The sequence below is a fragment of the Colobus angolensis genome, unplaced genomic scaffold (genome assembly GCF_000951035.1).
Source record: "Colobus angolensis palliatus isolate OR3802 unplaced genomic scaffold, Cang.pa_1.0 Scaffold48, whole genome shotgun sequence".
NCBI lineage: Eukaryota > Metazoa > Chordata > Mammalia > Primates > Cercopithecidae > Colobus > Colobus angolensis.
In genome coordinates, this window is record NW_012118265.1 from 4,260,730 (window position 1) to 4,272,463 (window position 11,734).

At 44.6% G+C, this 11,734-nt stretch overlaps 1 protein-coding gene across 1 annotated transcript in view; it reads right to left on the reverse strand.

Moving 5' to 3' along the window:
• The window catches only part of SIAH2 (siah E3 ubiquitin protein ligase 2), a 50,202-nt gene extending 43,922 nt beyond the window's left edge, over positions 1-6,280 (reverse strand). Inside the window, exons 1-2 of the mRNA XM_011959087.1 lie at positions 5,823-6,280; positions 5,369-5,515 (exon numbers count right to left, since the gene is read on the reverse strand). Of these exons, the coding sequence (XP_011814477.1) occupies positions 5,369-5,515; positions 5,823-6,280 (605 nt within the window). The remainder of the gene's footprint in view (positions 1-5,368; positions 5,516-5,822) is intronic.
• Between the last annotated feature and the right edge of the window lie 5,454 nt (positions 6,281-11,734).

Below are 11,734 nucleotides of genomic sequence, written 5' to 3' on the forward strand. Positions count from 1 at the left end.
GCGCCCAGCCTGAAAAATATGGTAATATTTAATGGGGTTCTTATTTTAAAATGAATTAACAAATAAATATTTAAAACTTTTCCATTTTAACTTCTAATGTGGTAAATAGCCATAGATAAAACTCAGATAAACAGAAGTTTTTTTGGGATCATCAATAATGTTTAAGAGTTTAGGTCCTGAGATAAAAAAGTTTGATAACTACTCTTCTAGTGGAACTGCATTTACGGGAAAGAAAACTTTCAAAGTAGGGGAAAGATTTTCTTCCTTAACAAATAAGAAGTCTATCTTGGGAGTGGTTTTGGAAGACACTGTTCATTGGGCATCCAGTCAACATTGAGAGTCATTCACATTCCACTGTAGGGGTTGAAAGGCCAAATATTTACTTTCCCAACATTGTTGTACCCAGAGGCAGTCACCTGACCTAGTTTTGGACTATGAGATTATAGAAGATGCTGTTGGTGGCCTGTTTAGCTCTTCTTTACCAGGATGGTATGCTCATCCCTCAGCTGCTATGACTTGCCCTCAGCGGAGGGAGACTCCTTGCTTGGAAATGACTAGGAGGCTATGCAACACACCTAGACAGCCTACAGCCCAGGACTGATTGGCATAGGGATTTGCCAGAACTCATTGCCTCAATATAGGATAGCTCTGCTGTGGGATCAGGCTGAGCTAAGAGTTTGGCTGAACCCACATCTTTGCCTAGCTTCTGTCTTCTGCCTTGTGCTTCTCTCTTTACTCCCTTAAAAGTTTTACAGAAAGCATCTCTCAATAAGTCACTTGCACAAGAATCCCCATTTTTGCCTCTAGTGAACTCTGTTTAAGAGAAACATAAGTAGAAATCAGTGGAAGTGCCTTTCTGGGAAAGCATTTGCTTTCTTCATTAAAAAAAGGGAAGGGAGAACATGTGCAGTGGTACAGCCCCTTCCCCTTTTTCTTGCCTTACATGTACTGTGATGTCTGGAGCTAGCACTCCTATCTTGTGACTAAGAGGCAATAGACATAAGGAAAAGGCCAAAGGAATTCTAGAGCCAATGCTAGCAGCTCCTACCTCCAGACTTTTAAATTTTATTTATTTATTTATTTATTTATTTATTTATTTATTTGAGACAGAGCCTCACTCTGCTGCCCAGGTTGGAGAGCAATGGCATAATCACGGCTCGCTGCCACCTTGATCTTCTGGATTCAAGTGATCCTCCTGCCTCAGCATTTCGAGTAGCTGGGACTACAGGCTCATGCCACCACACCCAGCTAATTCTTGTATTTTTTGTTAGATACAGGGTTTCGCCATGTTGGCCTGACTGGACTCGAACTCCTGACCTCAGGTGATCCACCCACCTTGGCCTTTCAAAGTGCTGGGATTACAGGTGTGAACCACCATGTCTGGTCAGACTCTTTTTTTCAAATGTGAGAAAAATAAGTTTTTTGCTTTTTTTTTCAAGTCACTTGAAGTCAGTGTTCCTGTTACTTGTAGCTGAACACATTACTGTCTGATACAGGTGTTGTGAGAAAGTAATGAGATAATAAAGGGCCTACCATATAACAGTCACTCAAGAAATAGTAATTTCTTTCCCCCATCTCTTCCCAAATTACTTTTCCTGGCTGGAGTTTATGGAGGGCCACATGAAATTACACAATACCTGTGTTTCTTATATATCTGAGTTAGCTCCTTCTAAGCTGCTTATATTCTTGAACCAATGCCTTGGTTAAGAGAGGGATAACTAAATGATACGAAGAAGTGGTGGCTTTTGTCTCTCCTTCCTTGGATTTCAACAGTGGATGGACTTGTGTGTTGGGAGCATTTGCCTGGCTCATTGCTTTAATATCACCTAAAGACTCAAGAATCTTTACATTACATAAAAATGTGCCATTATTTTAGTCTTATGTTGGCCAACCCCTCAGGTTCATAATAACAGTGCCAATATCCGCACCACCGTAGGAGGGTATGGTTGAGTGGCTTGGGTGTCAGGAACAGCAGGGCCTTTGTTTGGACTGTGATCCCATGTATGTATTACAGCGTCTCTTTGTTTTTTGGGCCACCATTCTTGCTCTGTGCATATGCATCTTATTATTTATAGAAATAAAGCTTGTCTTTGGGGTAGTGAGACTGCTGGTAACAGGGGCATATTGTTTGAAACATACTGAATGCATTAGGTTTCCATGCTGTTTAATAAAGCAATTCAACCAGATTTGGCAAATGTTTATTGAATGCCCACTGTGTGCTAGGGACTGGGGCCTGGGGTGATACATCAGTCATGTCTTTGCTTTCTGGAACCAAGATCTGTGTGGTGGCTGACAGATATACAGATAACTTTGATTCAGGGTTGGTGCTACCAACGATGACAATGCTAACGAAGTTCTATGGGAATTTTGAGGAAAAGAGAAAAGGATTAATTTCATCTTGGAGAGTCAAATAAAGGCATTAAAATGGCAGTGAGAAAAGCACTCTCTTGTACTTGTTACTTTCACCTAATTATGGCTTATAATTGCTAAAGTATAAAATCCTTTCATATAGAGCTCCAATGAATCCTAGCAACACCACCATGCTATGTCAATTCATACATATAGGGCTAAACTGAGACTCAGCAAAGTTTTAAGCACTCACATGGCTTTAAGTGATGAAGAGCTCGGGTATTCTATCCAGATCTAGTTCTTTCTCTGTAGATAGATACATGATTTTTACAGTCTACAGCAGTGGTTCTAAAATGAGGCTGCACATTAGAATCTCTTGGAAGGTTTTAAAAAACCCCATATGCACACTGCACTGAAGCCAATTAAATCAGACTCTCTTGGGAGTGGGACCCAGGTATCAGAGTGTGTGTGTGTGTGTGTGTGTGTGTGTGTGTGTTTAATTATTTTTTTAAAAAGTTAAGATTTTATATTTAAAAATATACAGAACATAAAATTTACCATCTTAACAGTTTGAAGTAGCATTAATCACACTGACATTGTGGTGCTACCATCACCATCCTTTTCCAGAATGCTTTTCTTCTTACAGAATTGAAACTCTGTACCCATTAAACAATAACTCCCCATTTTTCCCTGTCCCAAGCCTTGGTAAACATTATTCTACTTTATGTCTCCATAACTATTCTGACTACTTTAAGTACCTCATATAAGTGAAATCACACAGTATTTGTCTTGTTTTGAATATTTCACTTAGCATAATGACCTCAAAGTTCATTCACATTGTAGCATGTGCTAGAATTTGTTTTCTTTTTAAGGCTGATCAATATTCCATTGTATATATATGCCACATTGTTTATCCCTTCATCCATTGATGGCCACTTGGGATGCTCTCACCTTTTGGTTATTGTGAATAGTGCTGTAGGAGCACGGGTGTACAAATATCTCTTCGAGACCATGCTTTCAATTCTGTTGGGTGCATATCCAGAATTGGAATTGCTAGATCATGTGATAATTCTATTTTTATTTATTTTTTTGAGGAACCACCATATTCTTTTCCATAGTAGTTACATCATTTTATATTCTCACCAATAGCACATCAGTGTTTTTTTTTTTTTTGGGTTTTGGGTTTTTTTTTTTTTTGAGACGGAGTTTTGCTCTTGTTGCCCAGGCTGGGGTGCAATGGTGCCGTCTCGGCTCACCGCAACCTCCGCCTCCCAGGTTTAAGCAATTCTCCTGCTTCAGCCTCCCAAGTAGCTGGGATTACAGGCACATGCCACCATACCCAGCTAATTTTTATAGTTTTAGTAGAGGCGGGCTTTTGCCATGTTGGCCAGTCTGGAGTGAGCCACCGCTCCCAGCCCAGTGTGTTTTTTGTTGTTGTTGTTGTTTTGTTTTTTGTTTTTGTTTTAAAGCTCCCCAGTGACTCTAGTGGGCAGCCAAAGTTGAACACAGACCTCCTGAAGAGACTGCATTAGACTGAGCTCCTGAAGAACAAGACTGTTTTATTCACCTTTTTATCCACAGAACTGCACCATACCTGGCAAACTACACCGTGGCACTTGTGTTGAATGGAACTCCTCCATGTTGTCTTCATTTTATTTCTACACAACTTTTGCAAATCTGTAGCTGAGCCAGCTTTCCCTATAAGGCAAATGCATTGACAGACCACTGAAGTTTTCCTCACTTATAAACATATGTTTCTGTCCTAGTCATATTTATTCCTTGGTGTTACAGGCACCAAGCACACAAATGAAACAAATGAAAGAGTTGCTTCTTCTAAACTAAATGGAGGAGGAGAAATAAAGCAAGAGAAAGGTGGACTGCCCAGTTTTCTTCAGGTGTGTAACGCATGGACCTCCTATTTTTGGTGACTGACAAAGATCTAGATGTGACTTTTTTTTTTATATGTGTCAACTGTTTAACGGGGGCCTGTGTGCCTAACACCTCTGCTGTGAAGCCATTACTGCCAGGGTTCTTTCTATCCTCACAAAACTGTGACCCGTGATCCTGGCCCCAGCATATCCTTAACAAAAACCCAGAATTCAGACTGACCAGAAGCCACACACTGATGGCAGCTCTATTAGTCAGGGTTATCTAGAGGGAAAGACTAACAGAATAGATGTATATATAAAGGGGAGTTTATTAAGGAGTACTGATTCACGCGATCACAAGATGAAGTCCCACTATAGGCTGTCTGCAAGCTGAGGAGCAAGGAAGCCAGTCCAAGTCCCAAAACCTCAAAATAGGGAAGCCAACAGTGCAGCCTTCAGTCCGTGGTCGAAGGTCCAAGAGTCCAAAAGCTGAAGAACTTGGAGTCTGATATTCGAGGGCAGGAAGCATCCAGCACAGGAGAAAGATGTAGGCCCGTTTAGTGGAACTTCCATGTTCCTCTGCCTGCTTTTATCCTAGCCGGACTGGGAGCCCATTAGATGGTGCCCACCCAGATTGAGGCTGGGTCTGCCTCTCCTAATCCACTGACTCAAATGTTAATCTTTGGCAACACCCTCACAGACACACCCCGGAACAATACTTTGCATCCTTCAATCTAATCAAGTTGACACTCAATATTAACCATCATAGCAGCTAAAGAAATCAGGCCTATCAGAAGGACTGGCTGTCCCCAAACCAGCAAACAGAATGCTTTCAAAGGTGAAGGCATTGCCAAAAAAAAAAAAGACAAAGAAAAAAAAGCCTTAGGAGAAAAACCGTCACAAAGAGAGGAATAAAATCAAAGTGTCATATATGCTTAAGGCAGTAAGTAAAAATACAGCATTTCAAAAAAAACTTTAAAAAATTTAGAGTTAAAAACTTCAAGATGCTTTCATGTCATGGGCCACGGGGTCTCTCTGCTGGGTCTGCAGTGCTGTGGGAACCCATGTGGCCGAGGGGTGTGCATCCGCTCTGCCTGCCCACCGTGCTGCTTGGGCTGATATGTAACAGTACATGGTGCCTGAGGACTCACCCCCTGCAGGGACTCAAGTGGCCAGTCAATGGTCTGCTCCCTTCATGAACTTTGGCCAGTAACATCCGTGGGTGGTTGGAGGCAAGGACTCCCCTCTCTTCTGGGGCCCTCGAACAGGGCGTCAGGTTGTGGCTTGCCCGCAGGAATCTGGAGGGATACACCTGAGAGGCACTGGCCAAGGCTTTTGGTCTCTCCTATCATGTCCCGGGCTCCCTGACGCCCCCAGTTCAAACCGGAAGCAGCTCTCCTAGAATCCAGCCTCCCTATCCCACCCTCGGAACGAGGGGCCAGGCCGCATCTGTCCTCAAAGAGCCATGCCCAGGGCTAGACGTGACGCGTGGGCAGCTCCTCTGCACAGGCCTGGTCAGAGTAGGGGGCAGCGGCGACTGCCCCTCTTGCAACCTATAGGCCAGGTGGCCGCGCTGCGCTTGGCCATGCAGAGCCCCAGGAGGACCTTAGCGGGCTGTTTCTCCACGTCTCCCTGGGCACACCACGGCTCAGCAGCCGGCCCTTGAGGTCCCTGCGCGTCGCATTGGGCCCCCGTGTGAGCTTGGCGCAGCCTGGCTGGCCCTGGTGCCCTAGCAGGCCGCCATCCAGGGGACCTGGATCTCCACGACGGTCTCCATCACCATCACGCCCTTCACCAGCAGGCTGGCTGGTGGGAGCCACAGCCCCGAGGGCGCCGCCGCCGTCGGCAGGTGCCTGTGCAGGCTCTGGGTGAAGAGCATGTTCTCGGGGGGGCACTAGCTCAGGAGCAGAGGACGAGGAGGAAGAGGGCGCTGGAGGGGCCAAGGGTGGCTGGCAGGAGATCCGATAGAGCATGCTCAGCTCGCACGCCAGCTGGGTGCCCACCTCCATCGTGGTCCAGGGCCGGAAGGGCAGCTCGGTGGCCTCGAAGTGAAAGGAAGACATCGAGCCCTGGCGCAGGCGGCCAGCAGCCCGGCCAGCATGGTCGGGGAGTCATTGCCCAGCAGGGCCTTGCAGTGATTATTGAAGACAGTGTCGTGGGTCAGGTTGCCCAGCAGCACCAGCTCTCCAGAGTTCAGGGTCTGGGCCGGTTCCCCCTGGTCGAACACCTGCAGGATTCAGGAGAACATGAGGTCTATGGGGTTCTGCTTGAAGCACAGAGAGATGGCCAGGAGCTCGGTGTACCTGTAGTACCAGCAAAACCGATCCCCTGACCCTTGTGGGTGGTCGCTGGTGCTTTCTTAGCCATGAGCATGGCCACCCCTAGGCAGGAAACAGAGGAGAGCCCGGGGGGACGCCAGAGCAATGGCCCGACCCTTCAGCACCTGGAGGAACCACCTTTGGAAGGCAGGAATCGTCCTTGCCCCATACAACTGTAGAGAATTTGGGCCATCTGCTCTGTGTCTGCTTTATAGACAAAGCAACTGAGGTGCAGGAGACAATCCCTTGATGAACATCTCCAAACCCATGAACAGCAGAGCTGGGATTTGGACACAGGCTTGTCTGACTAGTTTTCCACAGCTACAAGATGGTTTTTGTATGTAAAATCCTGAGTGCCATTGTTGGCACATAAATTAGCTCCCAGAGGTATTAATGCGAAGACAACCTAGATAGTGAGATATTTTAGACTTGGAGGGGTCAGGGAGTGGAAGCAAGGTTCTTACCGTGATGGGGGTGGTGGGTGGCCCTCAGCTTGAAGCTGCACTCAGCCCTTACTCTCTCCAAGGCCTAGATGCGGCTTCTCAATTAAATTTCTTCACCAGCCTGTCCCCATTCTGGTTCTTGCAAACCAGGAAGGAGCTTTTATTACTTGAACAAATTTTGTTTTCCTTTTTGGAATAGACTACAATCCCCCTCAAGCTAAGAGGAAGTTTGGAAACTTGATCCATAATCGTCTTAATCTAACAGACCCTCCGCATTCCACCACTACTCTACACACATCTTATTAAGAATGGGAGTCTCTGAGTTTGGGTAGGGAGGGTGACAGAACAGGAGAGAGAAACATGATGGGGAGGGAAGGCTAAAAGTCATTGCATTTGTTTGTCTTTGTTTTCTCTTTGGGTTGTTGTCAAGAACGATTTATGTAATCACCCTGATTTATAAGACTTTTAGTATCACCGAGCAGTCTTTTTTATTACTTCTGTCTTCTGCTGGCCTTTTCTGGGCCTCTTATATTTTCATCAAGCTATTGGCATTTTGTCCAAATCAATGGCAGTCAAAGGTCTCTTCCTTCCATATGCAGGCACAGTATATTTTACCTGGGATTGAAGATGAAGAATTATAGTCATTTAGAATAAAGAGAGACTTTGAGAGATAGCCTCTAGCCCAAGCTTATTTTCAACTTGGCCTACAGATACTGTAATATAGCTGGTTAATGGCAGAGTTGAGACAAAGACCTAGGTTATGTCTCACTGAGTCTGTTATTTTTTGCCATATTCTATACTATATCACTCATTCTTTCATTCAATAGTTATTGAGGATTATATTTTAGACACATTGCTATGCACTGGGGGAAGAGCAACACAGACATGTTTCCTATTCTTATGATCCATAGTGAAGGAGACACATAATTAAACATTCAGTGTCATACAGAGTGAGGCATCTGACCCCATTGGTGGGGAGATCGGGGAGGATGTCTTGGGGGAAATGATGGTTAAACTAAGAACTGAATAGAAAGTAAGAGTTGGGGGAAGGGTAAAGGGTGTCTCAGTAAGAGCAAAGAGCACACAAAAAGACCCCAGACAGAAGAAAGTAGTGCATTTAAAGAATTGAACGAAATTCAGAGTTGTGGGGGTAAACAGAGCTAGTTCAAGGAGGTCCTTGTAAGCCTTACTGAAGAGTGCCTGCTTTATTCTAAGGGCAGTGGGGAGCTGCTGAAAAATTTAAGCAAGATTTTAACATGGACCAGAACTGCATTTGAGAAGGTTCACTCTGACTGCTACACGGACAATGGGTTGGAGGTGGGCAAGACCCAGGAAGAGAGACAAATTAGGAGGCCCTTGTGCTAATCCAGAGGAGATTGGATGGTGGCTTTGACCAAGTTTGTTGTGGAGGGGATGGAGATAAATGATCAAATTTCAGAGGCATGGTATGCCTGTGATGGATTGACCATAGGAAGTGATTAGCCACATGGGTGCCATATCCTGGCAAGGGTCCAGAGGTAGAGGATAAGGTCTGAGAGTGAGGAAGGAAATGATCATGGACATGTTGAAGCTGAAGAGCCTTTGGGACTCACACACATCTGAAGTTGACATGCCAAGTAGATGCTTGTTGTGGGCTAACTTATGTCCTCTCAAATTCATATGCTGAAGCCTAACTCTCATCCTTCAGAATGTGACTATATTTAGAGCTAGGGCCTTTAAAGAGGTGTTTAAGATAAAATGAGGCTGTTAGAGTGAGCCCTAATCTAATCTGACTGGTATCCTTATGAGTAGAGGAAATTTGGACACACAGAGAGACATCAGAGATGTGTGCACACAAAAGAAAGACCATTGAGCACATATCTGGAAGGTAGGCATCTGCAAGCCAAGGAGAAAGGCCTCAGAAAAAAACAAACCTGTCAACACCTTGATCTTGGATTTCTAGCCTCTGAAATGTGAGAAAATAAATTTCTGTTATGTAAACCACCCAGACTCTGGTATTTTGTTCTGATAGCCCTAGCAAACTAATACAATGCCTCAGACAAATTAATAGCTTGCCTATTAATTTAACTAATTCTAACTAATTCTTCTTAAGTGGAGATACTCACAGACAGTAGGATATAGAGGTCTGAAGGAGGGCCTGAAGTTAGAGCTTTGACATCCTTGGTGTATAGATGTAATTGAAATTATGAGAGGATGGGGTCATCCACAGTGCCTGGGTAGAGAAGAAAGGATAGTCTGGGACTGAATTCTGAGAAGGGCCATCATTTCAGGGCCAGTCAGAGAGGTAGGGGTAAATCCAGATGCCCCAGGCCATGGGAGCCCAGGGAAGGGAGTAACCAAGGGTGTCAGAGGCTGAGAGGCCAGGGAAAACAAGGTCAGTGCTATGAACTATTGCTTATGACACCCCCACCCCACCAAATTTATATGTTCTAACCCTCAATGTGATAGTATTTGGAGGTGAAGCTTCTGGGAGATAATTCGGTTTAAATGAGGTCATGAGGGCAGAGTCCCCATGATGGGGACTTTATAAGAAGAGAGAGACCAGAGTTCTCTGTCTGCCATATTGAGGACACAGGGAGAAGGTGGCTGTCTGCAAGCCAGGAAGAGAGACCTCACCAGACACTGAATAAGCCAACACCTTGACCTTGGACTTTCCAGCCTCCAGAATTGTGAAAAATTAATGTCTGTTATTTAAGTCTATGGTATTTTGTTACAGTAGCCCAAGCAGACTAAGACAGCAGTCATTTTGGAGAGCACTTTCAGGGGAGTAGTAGGTTGGAAGCCAGACTGCTGGGGCTGAAGGACGTGAGGTAAAGAATTGGCAGTGGTGGGATAGAAATGGCTTACATGAAGTTTGGCTAGGTAGAAAGACTGATATACAGAGCAGAACCCAGAGAGGGGCTGAGGAAGAATTTTATTTTATTTTTTTAACATGAGACTCTTGGGCAAGCCTATAGTCTGATGGGCAAGGGGCAGATTCACTGTTTAACTGGGAGGGGATAATCAGTTGATCCCCATTCCTGAGAAGGTCAGAGTTGAGGGCCCCACAGCACTGGTCAAGAGAGATGGACCTTGTCCAGAAGGAGTGCATGTGGAAGACCAGGTACAGATGCAGGGAGGCTGGTTAATGTAACAATAGGGGCTAGTGGAGCGGCCTTCTGGCTGCTTCCTTTCTCTCTCAGAGTAAGGAGAGGTCTGCAGAGAGTAGGAGGCTGCTGGTCAGCAGGGACATCTTGCTACAGATTTGAGGAATATGCTGTCAGTCTTCTTAAGTAATGCAGGCTATGGAGGGAATTCACATTCAAATATCAGCCAGACCATTGCAATTGCTTAACAGATATAATAGAAAAGAATCTGATGAATAAAATTATCCTTATTTTTACAGATGGGAAATTTGGGGACCCAGAGGTCAAGATTCTGCTGAAAGTTATATAATTTGTAAGTACCCCAGGCTGGATTTAAGCTCAGCATCCTTAAAGCCTTAGCCCTTTGCCCTCAACACAGTGCCCTCCCTGGCCTGGAATTTGGCCTGGAGTAATTTGTGTACCCTTCAAACCTAGGTGTGTTTGAAATTTATTCTGGGTGTATTTGGAGGAAGCGTTGAGTTCTGTGTGCAGGAGGGGCAAGAACCCTGTAGTCCCAGATCTTCATAGCCATCTCAGTAGAGTTAAAGGCCTTGGGTTAACTGGACTCACACTTCTTGAGAAGGCACTTCACAGGATCACCTCTGGAGTTTGCTGCCTGGCTGGGGGACGGGGAGTGGGTGTTTCCACACCCACTCAACCTGGTGGCTTATCAATTACAGATGCTTCCTTATTTACAGATAGTCTAATTTTGAAAGGCAGTTCCTAAGAACATTTGTGTGTAAGTCCAACTAGGCATTTGTTAGACAAGCCACTGCCACACCATCTGTGGGATGGTTATCCTCTCGTGTGTAGCTTTGTTTCTGTCTAGGAAAGATTTAGAGACGAGTAACATTTGTATTCCTTTCAGCCATGTACATTTACCTTCCTAGGAGGAGTATGAAAAATTATTTTTTCCCTACCTTATGTTTCCACCAACATTTTAGTGCTTTTGTGGTAGTTTAGCACTGTGGATCAGTGTCCTGGGCAGTTGTCCAGTTGAACCATCCCCAAGTCAGCTTTGGCCTTACTGTGCCTCAGTTTCCCATAGGATGTCAGAGAATAGAGCTGACTTGTTTTGTGTATGCAGGTGATTCATGCTGAAATCATGTAATGCCTCATGCTGTAAGGACCCATCAAAGCTGTCATAACCATGTTTCTATGAATTACTCATGCTTTGTTGAGCTACAGGACTATTAGTATGGAAAATGTTGAGGTGCTATCTGATTATGTCTGAGAAAGTTTTCTTTTCTCATCATGGATATTTCTGCCACAGTGAAATACTCACTTTTTGTGCCTAGCTGTTTTTAGGTCAGTTATAGGAAATGGCAATGGCAAATGCTCTAGGCCTGAAATAAATTAGGCAACAAATAATCAAAAACCACAGAAAGGGAAAGCTAGGATAGTTTATTAATGCATTCTTAGTGTCTCACAGGAATCTCTGTTGGTAGAGGGGGACTGAATATCAGGATGACCAACCATCCTGTTTTGCCCTGACTGAAGGGTTTCCTGAGATGCTGGACTGTCAGTGCCAAAACCCAGAACATCCTGGGCAAATCAGGAAGTTACTCATCCTACCTTTTAAATAAACTTTTAATTGTAGAATAGTTTTTGATTTTTTTTTTTTTTTTTTT